This window comes from Girardinichthys multiradiatus, chromosome 12, assembly GCF_021462225.1.
Source record: "Girardinichthys multiradiatus isolate DD_20200921_A chromosome 12, DD_fGirMul_XY1, whole genome shotgun sequence".
Taxonomy (NCBI): domain Eukaryota; kingdom Metazoa; phylum Chordata; class Actinopteri; order Cyprinodontiformes; family Goodeidae; genus Girardinichthys; species Girardinichthys multiradiatus.
Genome location: NC_061805.1, coordinates 1484849 through 1502225, shown reverse-complemented (window position 1 = coordinate 1502225; position 17377 = coordinate 1484849). Strand labels below are relative to the sequence as shown.

At 39.3% G+C, this 17377-nt stretch overlaps 1 protein-coding gene across 1 annotated transcript in view; it reads right to left on the bottom strand.

Moving 5' to 3' along the window:
* Positions 1–1564: 1564 nt before the first annotated feature.
* Positions 1565–17377, bottom strand: part of stxbp1b (syntaxin binding protein 1b) — a 31595-nt gene continuing 15782 nt past the window's right edge. The window contains exons 9-20 of the mRNA XM_047382354.1: positions 13565–13695; positions 13172–13279; positions 12964–13024; positions 11420–11485; positions 10086–10166; positions 9744–9882; positions 9279–9388; positions 7137–7238; positions 6786–6871; positions 6471–6625; positions 5625–5747; positions 1565–2323 (exon numbers count right to left, since the gene is read on the bottom strand). Of these exons, the coding sequence (XP_047238310.1) occupies positions 5638–5747; positions 6471–6625; positions 6786–6871; positions 7137–7238; positions 9279–9388; positions 9744–9882; positions 10086–10166; positions 11420–11485; positions 12964–13024; positions 13172–13279; positions 13565–13695 (1149 nt within the window). The 3' untranslated portion in view covers positions 1565–2323; positions 5625–5637. The remainder of the gene's footprint in view (positions 2324–5624; positions 5748–6470; positions 6626–6785; positions 6872–7136; positions 7239–9278; positions 9389–9743; positions 9883–10085; positions 10167–11419; positions 11486–12963; positions 13025–13171; positions 13280–13564; positions 13696–17377) is intronic.

The following is a 17377-nucleotide window of genomic DNA, read 5'->3' as shown; positions in this document are numbered from 1 at the left end:
TAGCCAGTCTTCATTGATTGCACATTTCACCAGTAAGAGCAGAGTGTGAAGGTTCAATTAGCAGGGTAAGAGCACAGTTTTGCTCAAAATATTGAAATGCACACAACATTATGGGTGACATACCAGAGTTCAAAAGAGGACAAATTGTTGGTGCACGTCTTGCTGGCGCATCTGTGACCAAGACAGCAAGTCTTTGTGATGTATCAAGAGCCACGGTATCCAGGGTAATGTCAGAATACCACCAAGAAGGACGAACCACATCCAACAGGATTAACTGTAGATGCAAGAGGAAGCTGTCTGAAAGGGATGTTCGGGTGCTAACCCGGATTGTATCCAAAAAACATAAAACCACGGCTGCCCAAATCACGGCAGAATTAAATGTGCACCTCAACTCTCCTGTTTCCACCAGAACTGTCCATCAGGAGCTCCACAGGGTCAATATACACGGCAGGGCTGCTATAGCCAAACCTTTGGTCACTCATGCCAATGCCAAACGTCGGTTTCAATGGTGCAAGGAGCGCAAATCTTGGGCTGTGGACAATGTGAAACAGGTATTGTTCTCTGATGAGTCCACCTTTACTGTTTTCCCCACATCCGGGAGAGTTACGGTGTGGAGAAGCCCCAAAGAAGCGTACCACCCAGACTGTTGCATGCCCAGAGTGAAGCATGGGGGTGGATCAGTGATGGTTTGGGCGGCCATATCATGGCATTCCCTTGGCCCAATATTTGTGCTAGATGGGCGCGTCACTGCCAAGGACTACCAAACCATTCTTGAGGACCATGTGCATCCAATGGTTCAAACATTGTATCCTGAAGGCGGTGCCGTGTATCAGGATGACAATGCACCAATACACACAGCAAGACTGGTGAAAGATTGGTTTGATGAACATGAAAGTGAAGTTGAACATCTCCCATGGCCTGCACATTCACCAGATCTAAATATTATTGAACCACTTTGGGGTGTTTTGGAGGAGCGAGTCAGGAAACGTTTTCCTCCACCAGTATCACGTAGTGACCTGGTCACTATCCTGCAAGAAGAATGGCTTAAAATCCCTCTGACCACTGTGCAGGACTTGTATATGTCATTCCCAAGACAAATTGACGCTGTATTGGCTGCAAAAGGAGGCCCTACACCATACTAATAAATTATTGTGGTCTAAAACCAGGTGTTTCAGTTTCATTGTCCAACCCCTGTATGTTCCTTTGTCTCTCATGTACACTCACAGTGCATTGGCACACTTAGCTCCTCCCCCTATGGAAGAATATTATTTAAGAGCAGGATGTTGTATTTCCACTACCAGGTATTGTACTGCTACTTCTCAGACCTTTGTCCTCACATTTAAAAAATCCTTTTTGCCTGCAAATATGCAGTGCTCTCTTTAAAAGCATGTTTCTGCACTCTGAGAGATTTCCTCTCTCATGCACAAATACTTTGTCCTCCTGCTTGCGTCCTTCTCACTGCATTCAAACTTTGTTCCTGCACGGCTTTCAGGATGGGCTTGGAAAAATAGATTAATGGAGGTGTGTGCGAGGCGGAGCTGTTCAAGGATAACAAAAATCAAACTGATTCTTAACAGAAGCCACTTTATTAGCTTATTAACTGTTCACAAATGCAGAAAACAATAACAGCAACATCGTTTTGTGTTCATAACCACATCAGTCTTATCTGATAATAGATTTCAAATAAAGTGTTACCATACAATAAAAACAAACAACAACATTAGGAACAAACACAGGGAGCTAAAAGGTAACTGCATCACTACAGGATCAAAACACTACTGACTATGGAGACACTGCTGACTATGGAGACAATACAAAAGACAACCCAAATGGTGGCGCTAAAGCTAAACCATCCTTAACAGAATGGCTTTTTGCTGGCATTTCTGTGGTCAAACGGATCATAGTACAGGGAATCTGATGACTATTATAGCATGTTTGCTTCTAAGAGACGCTCTACTATTTTGTTACATATAAATCTCTTTGAAAAAGAAGTATATTGGTCCCTGCATACCATCCTGTTAGCTAAACTAATTCACATAACTTACTGAATCCATAAAAGCTCCCTATATGTCACAAACAAGCTGCAACAAAACTCAGCACAGCAAATCCAACAAACTCATCATTTAAACGACAGCTTCAGGTAACAGTGGCTCAACAGTATACAACATGAAGTGCTACGCTTGGGGTGGGAGGTTGACACTGGCGACACAAAGCTTTGAGTTATGGGTGCTGATAAAGGAACACATTAACCCGGCCACTCTTCTTTCTCCATTCTTGCAGGGTTTTAAGAAGGCGAGTCGGGGGGGGGGGGTATCTGTAGATCCTGAGGACACACAGGTAAATACAGGTTACTTTTCAGCATCTGGGTACAGCTGCAGACTCGAAAAATCATAAATCCAGTAGTCTTTAAATGCATTATGTAACAATCAAATGTTGACTGAGTTTGGACCGAAAAACTGTGGGAGCTTTTTGATGTCAGAAACGTCTGTTTGAAAAAGAGACCTGTGCAAAATCAGACAGGCTGAATGCATTAGGTCCTTGCTGAACAGTTCCAAACATTCACTTGCAAGAATAACCATCTGATGCCTTCACAATGTGTCTGACCAGTGACGACCTGGATATCAGGAATTTTCAAAGTGTTTTAAAGGCATCTTGCAGAATCCAGCACCAAAGTACGGTATCAGCTTCTCTTTAAAGTTCTGTTTTTTTCTGAAGATCATTTCCACTCATCCTTCCCATGCTTGTCAGTTTATAGTTTTACATTACCTCTTTATTTTAATTATAACTGACAATAAAACTCTAAACTCCTGTCATTGCCTGATTAATAAACCCTTTAGGACCATAAATCCATATGTCAATATCACCTTTTACATGTGCCATAGAATATTCGGCAAGTAAATGGCTCAATGAAATTTGAAATACAACCACTGACTCAATATATCAGGGTACTAATGGCAATGTGAATGTGTGAGGCAGCAATGAACCTTCTGTTCTCTAGGTTGACTGCAAACAAAATGAGGATCCTACCAATTTGACCAGGATCCTACCAATTTGACCAGTCTGACAAAGAACCGAGCTGTGATGATTTGACAGCTGGGTTATGACCTCAACACAACTACAGTCACTATGGGATGTTTCAAATGTGTCATGGTAAGTCCACCAAACATGGTCCAAGGACAGAAAACCTGTAAAAGCTTCAGTGTTGCCGACTGATCTGTGCACAGTGATGCCAATAAGAAATGAATTTACCCAGATGCATTCAAAGGAGGAGCATTTATTTATCCAGTTCTCCTACTCTGGGTCCAATGCAAGGTGCATTTAAGGCACACTCCTAGAATCAGCAATGGAGCATCAGAACTGAACCAGAGAAGTGGATCTCTTACTAACAGACACCTTCACAGCATACCTTCAGATGTTTAAGGAATTCCATACTTTGATTCATGAGAAATATTTGGAGGTACAAGTTTAACCCAATTAATGTATATGATGTAAACTATGTCTTAAATGTATTACACTGTCACAACAAAAGGTCAGAGAGCATGACTGAGTTTGTGTTTCCATAGCAAAGCCTTTCAGGAAGGCTTCAAATGTAGAGCTCTGTGCAAGCTTCACTGGTAGTAACTTCATGGCACATTTATCAGACTATACAATGAGTCTGGTGACCACTTAAAACCTAAAATAAACATATAGTACAACATGCAAGTGAAAGACTGGCACGTTCATCACGGACCCCTGGTCAGGGAGAGGGGAGTGAGAGCCTATGATGTTTCTTTTTACTCACATGGCCCAAAATACGACAAGAGGTTTATCATTTACCATAAACATGCCAAATAAAATAACAATGGGTCCATAAAGGAGCTACATCCACTAACATTTACTTTTCTTTCCCATAGAAAGGACTCCTGGATCAGTGCTTCTTTGTTCTCTTTGTGTCTCTGCTCTGTTCTCTCAAACCCCCAGTCGGTTGTGGCAGATGGCCGCTCACACTGAGCCTGGTTCTGGTTCTGCTGGAGGTTTCTTCCTGTTAAAAGGGAGTTTTTCCTCTCCACTGTCGCTACATGCATGCTCAGTATGAGGGATTGCTGCAACGTCAACGCCAGTGACTGTCCACTGTCCACTACATGCTCATCCAGGAGGAGTGAATGCTGCAAGTCACTGACTGGATGCAATCTGCTGGGTTTCCTTAGATAGAAAAACTTTTTATCCAATTTGAATAAAAAACTAACTCCGACTGCACTGTTCAATTGTTAGGATTAATTGGAATGTATGAACCTGACTGTTGTGAAGTACCTTGAGACAACATGTGTTGTGAATTGGCGCTATATAAATAAAACTGAATTGAATTGAATTAGAAAACACGAAGTTACCAAAAAATCAGAACCCAAAGTGAATTAAAAGGGCAATGATCTCCAACATCAATAAGAAATAACGAGCAAAAAAACACATCTAGATGCCTCAGGAGACACAGAACAAGTGCACAAGGATATAAAAAGGTCAAGAAAACATCTTTTAAAAAAAAGAAAGGTGAAATGGCTACTAAGACACACAGATAGGTTCAGATAGTTTGTCTTACAGGGTTTCTCCTGCAGCAATATGCTGTCACTTATTAAAGTGTCTGGCTGAGCTTTATTTTAGCCTATCAAACTAACAGCACAAACCCTTGAAAAGTGTGGAACTGCCCTTCTTAGGATGTTCCTCAAATATATTTTTGGGGTAAGAAGCTCTAGTTTTGTGAGGTAATTTTAATTGGTCAGGATGCAGCTTTTTTTAACACATGAGCTTTGCAGCAGCAATATGACTAGTCACAGAACATTTTTTTCTTTTCACCAAAAATCTATCCAGCTAATCGATTGACATTGTTGCTGAGGTGACCTGCAATAAACTAATCTGGCAACTTCTTTAGCATGTTTCATTTTTACAGGACAAATATTTGGTTTTCGACTTGCTGCGGATAATAGAGACAGTTAATGGAAAAACAGTATGTTTACCACACTAAGTGTTGAATGAGTCTGTAGTAAGCCATAGAACCTTTCAGAACCACTGTTTTTAACTTGTTTGAACTCCACACTTACATGCATGTTCAAGTAGTTCTTTCAGAAATGTTAATTATAAAGATAATTTCATAATGGGTTCTTTACTTACCAAATAAAAATAATTCCAATCTTTACAAATCTTGAGTTCTGTGTTTTGTCTCTGATTAATTCTAAAAGAATACTATAACCATTTTCTTTGGAAAACACTCTGCTCCTCACAGTCACTGACAACTTCCTGCATTAAAAGAACTAAAAAACATTTTATTTTGGGGTGTCATTTTATTTATATGTCTCTGATCAGAGACATATTTATGAATGCTCAACTCAGATTTTCCACATTTTCCTGTTAGGAGGGGTAACCATTAACTTCATGACCTAAATTTTCTTTAGAATTGTATTTACTGGGTATGAATCATTGATATTTATTGACCCAGCGGTGTGACAAGGTTTGGCTAAGTTAACCAAGTCTTCAAAATGTTGGCAACAAGACTGGTGTCATCTTCAACAACAGCACATACTGAAGTGAAAGGTGCAGAAGTTTGTCAGTTTGCCAGCAGCTAACACAAGAGAACACTAAATTTGTATATTTACTTTAAAATGCCTTTTATTGTGCAGGTGTTTCCTCTGGGCCCTCTGCTAGGGCGTTGGGATCCAAGAAGTCTGGGTGCTGCAGATCCTTTAGGTATTTGGGGGGTGTGAGGATGTGGGTGGAACCTACAGGAGGAGAAAATCTTTAACGCTCAGTAAAGATGAAATCCTGTAGCCATGCTTGTTAGATAAGGCAGAGATAAGACTGCTCGCAACAAGAATAAAACTTGAGTCTCATTAAAATGTAAATAAAAACATATAAAAAAATGACAGAATATCTGATGATGTTTAAAAATCCAGATAATTAAACAGGTTCAACTGTTCCTTTCTTCTTCATGCATCTGACTGTCAATAAACTCCAACAAGTCCCAATAACATACAGGCTGTCACAGAGTGTGTGACTGCCCATGATATGCAATGCAAACACAGTATTACAGTACTCAGTATCAGTATCAATGAAGAATGTAGTACAGGTTTACAGTAGTCCCACTGCATCTAGGTTTAGACACCTTCTTATGAACAATAGTCAAACATTTATGGTCAACAAGATTTTGGAAAGTAAGGTTTTAACACAACCAGAATGCAAATACATCAGTATGTTTTGTTTCTCATGTGTTTAACAATAAAAAACCTGTTTAAGAGTAAATTATTAAACCCATCCTTCTCAGATGATGCTGTTTAAAAACTCATCAGGTTTCTTTTTTTGTAATGCTATCTTTCTGTCACAAATTAGAAGCAATTTAACAGATATTAGGTTATTTTTAACCTTTGAGACAGCTTATTCAGACCCACAGAGCAGTTGTCGTTATTATATTTTATCCTAAAACAAATCCAGACCCCAAAACTTACCAATCAGAGCCTCCCATTTGCCATTGGCCTGTGTGACCTCATACACACAACGTATCTCACTGTATGCCATGCCTCCGATTATGAAGACTATGATCCTGGGACCTGTCTTCATCTCTGTGGGGCCTCTGTTCTTGTGCCAGTTACCATAGCGAGCACTAAACGATGAGAAAAAATGCCTTTGTAGCACAATACTAAACAAAGGATTTATAGCTCAGGGACATCTAACTTCTTCCTATTGAAACATCATTCAGCGTAAATATTGGGTATGTAACTTTACTTGTATTATGTGATGTTTACATAAACAAAATTGCATACCTCGAAGGAGCACTGGCTTTGGCAGAAACTTGTCGCTGGGAGATGTATGGGTATTGTTTTGGGTCAAGTTTGTCTTCAATTGCATCCTGTAGAGACACGTGCAAAATACATTCTATATATCTAAAATACTTAGTAATTATTATTCTCATTATTATTATTAGAAGTAGTATTCAGAATCAGAATCAGAATCAGAATCAGAATCAGAAAAGCTTTATTGCCAAGTACGTTTTTGGACATACAAGGAATTTGTTTTGGCATAGTCGGTGCAATACAATACAAATGAAACAGTACAAACATTTTAATATTAGTATTAGTATTAGTATTATTAAAGTTGCACCATATGAGAAGTACCTCAATGAGATCTTTGATGAGCGGTGTCCATCTAGAGAGCTGGTAGGTCTGCTCACTGATCCGTTCCTTACGATCGGGTTTCTTGGCCTTCTTTGTGATTCCCTGCGACAAATACACAAGCAGAACTATTCAACTGGACAGAAACATTTTTTTTTTCTTTTTAAATGGTTGTTTTATGTACGTTTTTAGCAGCTGTGGTCATTTTAAAATGTAGATAATTTAATCTAATCCAGTCAGTCGTGGCAAATGACTGCTCCCACTGAGCCTGGTTCTGGTTATGCTGGAGGTTTCTTCCTGTTAAAGGGAAGTTTTCCTCTCCACTGTTGCTGGATGCACGCTCAGTTTGAAGAATTGCAAAGTTAATGCAAGCGACTGTCCACTGTCTCTACATGCTCATCTGGGAGGAGTGAATGCTGCAATTCACTGACTTGATGCAATCAGCTGGGTTTCCTTAGATAGAAAAACTCTTAACCAATTTGAATAATAAACTGAATCTGACTGCACTGTTTGATAGTTAAGATTCATTGGAATGTATGTACCTGACTTGAAATCTGTATGATTCGATTGAATTGATTTGAAAGAATCAAAAATCTCTTCTACTTAGACCCATAAGTCTCACTTGTGGATCTGATGGTTATTGTTTACAAATAAAAAGTAGCAAATAAGGTTATGGGAGTATCTCCAGGTTACAATATGCTTACATTTAATCCAGGGAAGCTTAGGATATACATCTTCTCTAATAAATAAGTTTGTTTCATTACTTGTGGAGCACCACAGGGTTCACTGCTTGGGCCAATTCTCTTCACTATATATATTTTTTCAACAGGTAGAATTATCAGGCAGCATGGGATACATTTTCACAGTTATGCTGATGATACTCTGCTTTATTTATCTATAAATCCCAATGAGCTCAACCAGTTAGATAGACTACAAGCATGTCTTGGAGACATAAAAACTCAGAAGGCTTTAAATTTTCTGCCTCTAAATTCAGACAAGACAGAAGTTGTCATCTTTGGACCAGAATCTTTGAAAAAGAAACTGTTTTGTCATTGAATTAATGTGGATGGCATTAAATTAACCTCTGGTAATAAAGTAAAAAACCTTGGTGTTATTTTTGACCAAGACATGTAATTTAAATCCTATATTAAACAGGTTTCAAGGATTTCCTTCTTTCATCTCCAGAATATTGCCAATATTAGAAATATCCTGTCCAGGAGTGACGCTGAAAAACTAGTCCATGCATTTGTTACTTCAAGGCTGGACTATTGTAATTCTTTACTATCAGGATGTCCACAAAATGCAGTTAAAAGCCTTCAGCTGATTTAAAATGCTGCAGCAAGAGTTCTGATGAAAATTAAAAAGAGAGATCATATTTCTCCTATTTTAGCTTCCCTTCATTGGCTCCCTGTTAAATCCAGAATATAATTTAAAATTCTCCTCCTCACATATAAAGCCCTTAATGATCTAGCTCCATCATACATCAGAGATCTGATTGGTCCATATGTTCCTAACAGAGCACTTTGTTCTCAGACTGCAGGTTTACTGGTGGTTCCTCTAGAGTCTCTAGAAGTAGAATGGGAGGCAGATCCTTTAGTTATCAGGCTCCTCTCCTGTGGAACCAGCTCCCAGTTTTAGTCCGTGAGACAGACACCCTGTCTCTGTGTAAACTGGATGTCATTTTGTAAGGTGCCTTGAAAGGATATTTGTTGTGAACTGGTGCTAAACTATATTAACAAAGGTATTGGGTCACAGCACCAAATCAATGAATTATGGTGTTCAAATCACTTCCATGGCTGCAGGTGTATAAAGTTTGTCCTTATAAAAAAGTCCTGATCTCAACCTTCTTCAACACCTTTGGAATGAATTAGAGGGGAGGGGAGGCTGCAGTTCTGGTTTTCTCATCTAACTGTGAACACATTATAAACCTTGAGGAGAATGTTTACAGAATAGTCAAATTTGCTATTGCTGGTAATGGTGGCTCCATCAATAAATTCGACCTTATAGATTAAGAATAAGATGTCATCAAAGTTCATGTTCATGTAAAAGTAGACAGACAAATACTTTTGGCAGTATAGTGTATATAAATAAACTGAATGATTGTTTTATAGTGTCAAAGGTCACTTCCTGTCCAGGACAGCTCACCTCGGAGACAATGGGAATGCCCATGTGGGCCATGTTGGAAATGATGTCACTGTCCTCAGGTGGGATGTTAGCATGCTGCAGGAGCTTACACAGGTTCTCCTCAGTCACACCTGACACACGGGTTCAGATACACATGCAACACACATGCAACACACATGCAACACACATGCAACACACATGCAACACACATGCAACACACATGCAACACACATGCAACACACATGCATGCAAGCATGCAGTCACAGATCCAGTGTATGCAAAGAGCAGAAAAAGTAAGATTAACTTCAAAGCAGTAGAACAAAATGCAAAAAATAATGCACACGTATGAAACATTATGAAAAGATTTTAGTACAGAATACAGAAAGATTGTCTCATATTAATCTATCGAAGGGATGTCAGTGGTGTACAAAACACCTTATGTCCAATGTCATGAAAAAGCAACAATAAGCACAGATGCTGTCTGACCATTCTTAAGGAAGATGTAGAGCAGGATGATGCGGATCTTGTCAGACACGCTGACGTTGGCATCCAGGAGGACTGGAACAATGAGCCTCATGGGATCCTTGATCTTCTCACCTTCTGCATCTGTGCCCATTGCCAAATCCTGCAAACAAGTGATTCATACATTATTCAACTAAGGCGTGCCTCCATCATGCCCCGCTGAGCTTTGACACCTTCACACCTGAGTAGTCTATGGTTACCCTAGTAGATGAAGTGAACACCAGGGGTTGAAGAATTGAGTACCCTGGCTCATTGTGTGTGTGTGTGTGGGTTTTGGGGTGGGGGGGGGGGGGGGGGTCTTTGTACCTGCTCTACACGGCACAGTTTGTCCACTGTGCCCTGGTAGTGGTTCATACAGTCCTCTGCAAGGTGGAGATGGGTTGAATACTGAAGTGAGACAGAAAAGATGCTGTTAGTAAATGTTGGCACAAAGAACAGTGACCAGTGAAACTATTATAATAAAGCTGCATCATACGGTCATCTCCCCTTAGTAGCTGCAGCCTAATGTTGCACACTTGTGCCATGAATTTTTTGCCGCAAAGTTTTTCTAATGAATGCCAAAATTAAAATGTATTTTTTTAAAGATGAGCTATAGATGAATGCTGATCACATCAGTGGGCTCAGGTACCAAGGCAACTTGATGTAATCAGTGGGTAAAGACAGTGGGTAAAGAGTGGGTATAGCCATACGTCTGTGGTAAATGAAACACCTTTGGTCACACCTGCTGAATGGATGTACAAGATTATACATGTGACAAAATGTGACAAAATTATTCAACTTTTTTTTCAGATACTTTTTGTGAGAGTTTTGTGAGCTCATCTGTGCCAATTTTGGTGAAGCTGGAAAATAACTTTCTCCAGGGAAGCTGCGGAGTACAACCTGGACATGTTGTCTGTCCTTCCCAGGACAATGCAGAGGAACACAGGACATGCAATCATGTATACACACATTCAGGGCAAAATGAAGTGGCCAGTTAACCTGATCTGTAAGTTTGAGCTTTTCTTAGACTTTAGCACAGGTGTCAAACTCCAGGCTTCGAGGGCCGGTGTCCTGCTACTTTTATATGTTCAGGTGTGTTGGACCAGGGACACATCTAAAAGTTGCAGGACACCGGCCCTCGAGGACTGGAGTTTGACACCTGTGCATCAAGGGAACAGTTCTTATTTTTTAAGGTGGATAATTCATCAGCAGTCAGTATGCGACAGTGCCGTAAAAAGTATTTATTCAGGTTTTAGCTTTTTTTCTGTCACATCTAAATTTTCAGATCATCAAACCAAAATGTATAACAGACAAAGCTAACCACAGTAAATACAAAATGCAGTTTTCAAATTACCCTTTTTTATTCCTTAGAGGGAAAATGCTGTCCCAAACAGCTGGGTCCTAGGTTAAAAAATTAAATGCCCCATACAACTAATAACAGCTCAAGCAATCATGAGGTTGCAGTAGGTTGTGATGAGTGTTTTCACTTGCTGTGGATGAGTTTTGGTCCATGCTTCTTTGCAGAATTGTTTTAATTCAGTCACATTTGAAGCATGAACAACCTTTTTAAGGTCATTCACAGCATACATTAGTTTTAAATTAAGATTTGTTTCTAAATTCTGTAACTGCATAAATGATACACATAGGACTTGAGCTCCTACCTTGCTGAGTTCCTTCTGATACTGAGGCATCTTCTTTAGCATCTGAGACAGCTCCTTCATGGTGGTCTGATAGAACAGTGGTTAGTTAGTTACCCAGTGAAATCACATCTTTAAAAAGGAAATTGTAACTGCAGTCACTGGAAAAACTAAGAGCATCCCAAGAAATCATGAGGAACCAAATTTTGCGGCAATAACTCAGGCAATACATTGTTGTGGTGGAATTTTGGCCCATTGTTGATTACTAAATAGCTTGAGTCCATTGAAATTTGGGGCATTTGTTGGCATGGCCATCTCTAGCTGATCCACTTGGATCTGTCTTTCAGTGCTTAACTCTGTCTCTGTCTTAGAGATAGCCACTGCCTGAGCCTCTACTATAACCAGCTGTATGTGCTCCCTTTCATCCTATAGACATGAAAACCGGCTCCAAGCGTATCTGGTCAGCTGTTTCTCTCAAAGATGAAGCCAATAAAGGAGTTACCGTCATTATCTCTTTACTTTTCTTTCACATAGAAAGTACTCCTATATCAGTGCTTCCATGTTATTTTATGTGTATGCTCTGTCTTCTCAAACCCCCAGTCGGTCGTGGCAGATGACCACTCATACAGAGCCTGGTTCTGCTGGAGGTTTCTTCCTGTTAAAAGGGGGTTTTCCTTTCCACAGTTGCTACATGCATGCTCAGTATGAGGGATTGCTGCAAAGTCAATGCAAGCGACTGTCCACCGTCTCTACATGTTCATCCAGGAGGAGTGAATGCTGAAAGACACTGACTCAATGCAATCTGCTGGGTTTCCTTAGATAGAAAAAGTATTGAACCATTTTCAAAAATCAACTGAATCAGACTGCACTGTTTAATAAATTAGGATAAAATTAAACGTATTTATTACTTGATCTGGAATCTGTTGATTGGACTGAATTGGCTTTTTTGTAGAGTTCCTTGTGTTGTTTTATATATACAAATATACAATAAAATAAATTTGTGTTTCTCTGGTCTGAAGGTTACTGATGAAATGGCACTGAGCAGTGTAAGTCCATGACCTACTGATATTCACTGACTTTTTCTCCCTCTTACTACATGTGCAAATTGTGTAATTAGTTAATTAGAGATGATGTGCCTGTTTATATATTTATGCCATCCATCCGTCCGTTTTTTATGGAAACAGGTGAAGAAAATGTGGAAGTAGATTTGTGCACATTAACATGACGTTTTAATGTGCATGACTTCAGACAGAGGAAACAGACTGAAGCAACAGTAAGTATCTCTAGATAGCTTGAAAGTCACTTAAAGAAATACTGTGAGAACATTTCTACACTTCAAGATATTCTTGCAGAATTCAAAGCTTCAGATGTTAAAAGGTTTAGGGGATGAACGCTGTTTTTGTCTCAGATCATCATAGTCCATATACAGACAAAGCACAGATGCTCTGTCTCAGAACAGCGGCTGAAATGCAGCTCTCACTGCTAAACACTTTGGCTCTTCTTCTACAGTACTTTCATGTGTCTGTGTGCTAAACAGTGAAACAGCGGGAACATGGCATGACCTCTACCTTTTCTCCTGTGTTCATCTTTTTGCTGGCAGAGAATTCTTTCAGAGAGCGGGTTACAGCCCTGTTCAGAGAGTGACCAAGTAGAGAAGAGTCAGGGAAAAAGACATGAGAAGCTCTCCTGAGTCCTGAAATAGAAAGTGTTCTCTGGCTGGCACAGTTACTTCTCTGTTTGATTGCTGTGCTTTTAACAGGAGCTTAAAGCACTCACGTCGACACCTCAGCGATGTGTTTGTGTCTAAGAGTCAGCCACAGATCATCATCCTCATCCAGAACAACCTCCTTCATTCTGGTCTCTCCCATCCCACTGGTTTCATATCTGACCGAGAGGGGAAACATGGTTAGACACTGCTGATGTGAACCAGCATTATTTATAGCTACAGTAAATGTTACTGTTTGCTTTGTGCTGTGATCCAAGTCCACTTGACAAAATAACAGTGATTATGAGAATTTTAAGTTTTTCTCACTTTTTAACACATTGCAATTCATTTAAACATTGCTATACCTAATAAAGTAAACTGTGAATGTGCATAACCCAACATATAAAATAAGTGATTGGCAAAATTGTTGAAGATAGGGCAACCCCCTTGTGTAGCATCTGTACCTGTAGACATCATTTTCAATGCCCAGCAAGTCATAGGTCATGGCCTGCAATGTGAGCTCATGCAGGAGAGGGGACACAGGGTCAAAGCCACGATCCAGAATCAGTAGCTGGGTGCGACATTTGTCTGGACCCTGGAAGCACCAGTGCAGACAGATAAACACTACATTGATTGCCTATGATCAACAGATTCTGTCACAGATTACAAAAATGTAGCAACCTGAAGAAGTGTTCGATTTGGTTGTAAATTGATGAATTTGCAGTACATGTTTTGATTTATAAGAAGCTGGCATGTGGTTGCTACAGATGACAACTGATGAGTTTGATTAGAGCGGTAGTGTTACAGACAGTTGCCAATGCATCTGACAGTCAGTCCAAACAGAAAGTAAGCATTAGAAGAAACAGGAAGTGTTCTGTAGAGGATGTAGATCTGCAATGTTACATGGGATTTCAGCGTTGATGCCAATTATTATCTGATGATTAGCTGTTGAATATAGATGATGCACATTTTGAATTCTTTTGTTAGCCTGAATACAACATTTAGGAAATGTCGACATTCAGAACACATCCATGTAAACGTGTTGATAATAAAACTGTTAGTAGGAAGCACTTTAACAGAAACAGCATTTTCTAGTTAGAAACCTCAGAGATGATTACTTTTACCACCATGGTATTGTGTCATTTATCTTCTCTTTTTATTTCTGTTTACCTGATAGAAAAAGTATGTAATGTCTTAGCAGATGAAATATATTAATAATCTATTAGTTCACTCTTGATAGGCCTGATTTTCTTTAGATATTTCACCTTTCAGTACACACAACACTCATAAATAATTTCACCATCAACCATTCTTCCCAGAGTAGAATGATTATTCAACCAAATATGGTAATAATTTTTAAAAACAAAAATCAGTGCACAAAGCTTTTCCTAATTAACCCTGCTCAAACATGTATACACAGTCTAAAATATGTACTTAGAGCAGCGGTAACATTTGGATAAATGCCCCTTAGCAAGATGCAGAGAAATTACATACTTTTTGTAGCCATCAACAAGATCCTTTTTTAATCCTATCAGAAAATGTGATCACTTTTCTTTATAGAAACGAATGAGTTAATATAAAATAATTGTGTAACTGGCACATACCATGCTTCAAGCATAGTCTGCAAAATTCCTAAAAAATTGAGGACTAGGTTTTTTTCCAGAAGATTAATGTTACTGTGCTTTATTCATTTCTAAACCAACTATTTTTGTGCTTTCTCTGCATCTTTCTAAAGGACATTTTTCCAAGGATTACAGTTTAGCTTGTCTGTTTAATTCTGATCCTATAAGGATTAGATACTACATGGATCTGTACACCAAATTGTTTAAAAAAATCTTGAAGTTATATATATTCCTTCCAAAAAAGAACTGTTCTAAACCATCAGGAAAAGCCCATATTATTATGATATTGATGCCTGTAATGACTGTTCTGACTGGCAACATATCTGTAATGGAAATTATTTTATTAAGCATTCCAAAGTGTATGACCTTTAGGTTACCTCACTCCTCAGAACATCTGTGTTAGAGGAGGAAGCTGTAAAGCCATTATCAGAAGTTTAATGGTTAAAACTCATGCTTTAGGGTGATATCTCGGGAAGGACAGATGGGTTCCTAGATAACTTTGTCACCTCTGAACTCAAGAAGGGTCTGGGGTCATAAAACACAGACTCTTTGAAGTTGAGATAACACTGTCATGTTCTGGTATAAATACTTTGTGTAAATGTTGATCAGGGCTCTGTTTCACTGACTAACCTCAGTATCAGGGTCTTCAAACGCTGAATGCCTTTGAATAAAACTTATAAAGACAAAGTCCGGATTTTCTCTTGTTATGAGTCAACTTCTACCCACTTTGATAAGAAAATTCCACAACAATTTTAGCGTCACGAACAGGATCTAACGTGCCAGAGGAGACCGCAGGAGGGGGACACGGACGCCTGGCCAGCCTGAGAGTTGTTCTCAGTCCACTTCCATATTACGGAGGGAAGTCCGGGTTCCCGCCTGCGGCTTCTGGCCGATTTGATCCGAACTATTTGTCTTCACATATGTCTGGGTGAGAAGTTGCTCTGTATGATATAATGTATATTATTATTTTTATTACACATTAACCATCATCTCCTAACTAATTAATTAGGTTCCAGTGTTGCGTGAGGGAGGACATCAGCTGAGGGCCCGGTCACCCTGTTAAGGAATGACAGGGAGGTTCTCATTGGTAACAATAAGATAAAGCAGAACACAGGGTTTTGCGGGGTGGTTTTTAGCAATTTTCTACACCTCATAAAGGAGAAAAGCGAGACGGCAGACGTGCCGCTGAACCTTGAGGCATCAGGGGTATCTCCTTCTTCATACTCTGATTTATAAAATAATGAAAGGAAAAAGTGGGGATGATTGTGTTAAATGTGCTTTAATTTGGAAGATAAGTTTGGTTTTTCACAGCGTGGAAGTTTGAGTGTAAATAAGTTAAAAAAAACAAAAGAAGTTCAAACTCTCCTGAAGGAAGTTACGTTTTTCTTAAATATTGCGATCAGTCGGAAAAGAAGGTAAAAGTGAAAAGGGACATTAGAGAGTCGAAAAGAAAGTTGTTTTAGAAAGGAGTATAGTTCATGTTGTGGAAGGAAGTGACAGGCAGGTGGACAACTGACTGACTGACTAATTTTATTTCTTTGTGCAAAAATCTGAACCTATATTAAACTTTTCTTCTGCCTCTCTCACACACAAATACACACATATATGGGATTTGAGTTCAACATCTGCGTTTTTGAGTCTGGATTTTAGAAACCTGCCCTTCTCCATGGCTACTACACCAGAGACGCTTCTCCAGCACGGCCTGAAAGAGAGAGATCTGCCTTCCTGCATGTTGAAAATCACAGTGTGACTTTCTACAAAAAAAAAACTCAGAAGAAGTCTGGACCCACTGAGATGGACAACGATCCATGCTGTTTGCAAGAGCCAGAAGAGCGATACACTGGATTTATACTGAAAGCATCTTATGCGGGCAGAAGAGAAACCGGAGCAAAGTTTCTTCTTTCTCCCTCCTAGAGAAGTTAAAGTGGACAAAGAATGATTGAATGTCTCACCAACAGACCTGGGAAGGGCCTGGTTGTTTTTTGGACTGATAGAGGACTGTGTGCCATGACAGTCTGACTGTGGAGCGATTTAGAAACTGATGGGGGTAACGTACAAACACACACACATTTGCATAAATCTTTTCCTATTTTCTGCAATGAAGAACGCTTATTAACCGCTGCTCATGTGACACGCTTGCTTGACGTTGACAGATATAGCGGGTTAAAATATTATTTTAGGGTTAGAAAAGTATCTTTAAAAGGGTGATAACTTAACTCATTTGATACTTTCCAGTTAATTCTTTTAGAGAAACAAGTTCGCTTTCGTTGTGGAATATTTAGGGTCAATTATTATAGTTATTAAAAAGCAGAGGAAGTTACAACATCTCCAAAACTCAGCAGTAACCATGTGTTTCTATGTTATTCTCAGGACAGATCTCATGAAGGAGCATTTTTAAAACCCATTGCATGCGTAACACCTGATGGGTTTCTCCTTCAGGTATTATTTTCTGTTGTCAGATTTTGTATTCCATAAATCTAATGGGTAGAGACCTCATTAAAACAGGCTTAGTTTTACTGCAGATGGTTTTCATACAGTTTCTGACACAGTATTTACAGTTTGGTGCAGTTTTTGTCCACAAGTGCTAACTGACACTTATGGAAAGTACAAATTAATTGTTTTTCACAGCAGCTGCTGGGAAGAGGTTATATTAGG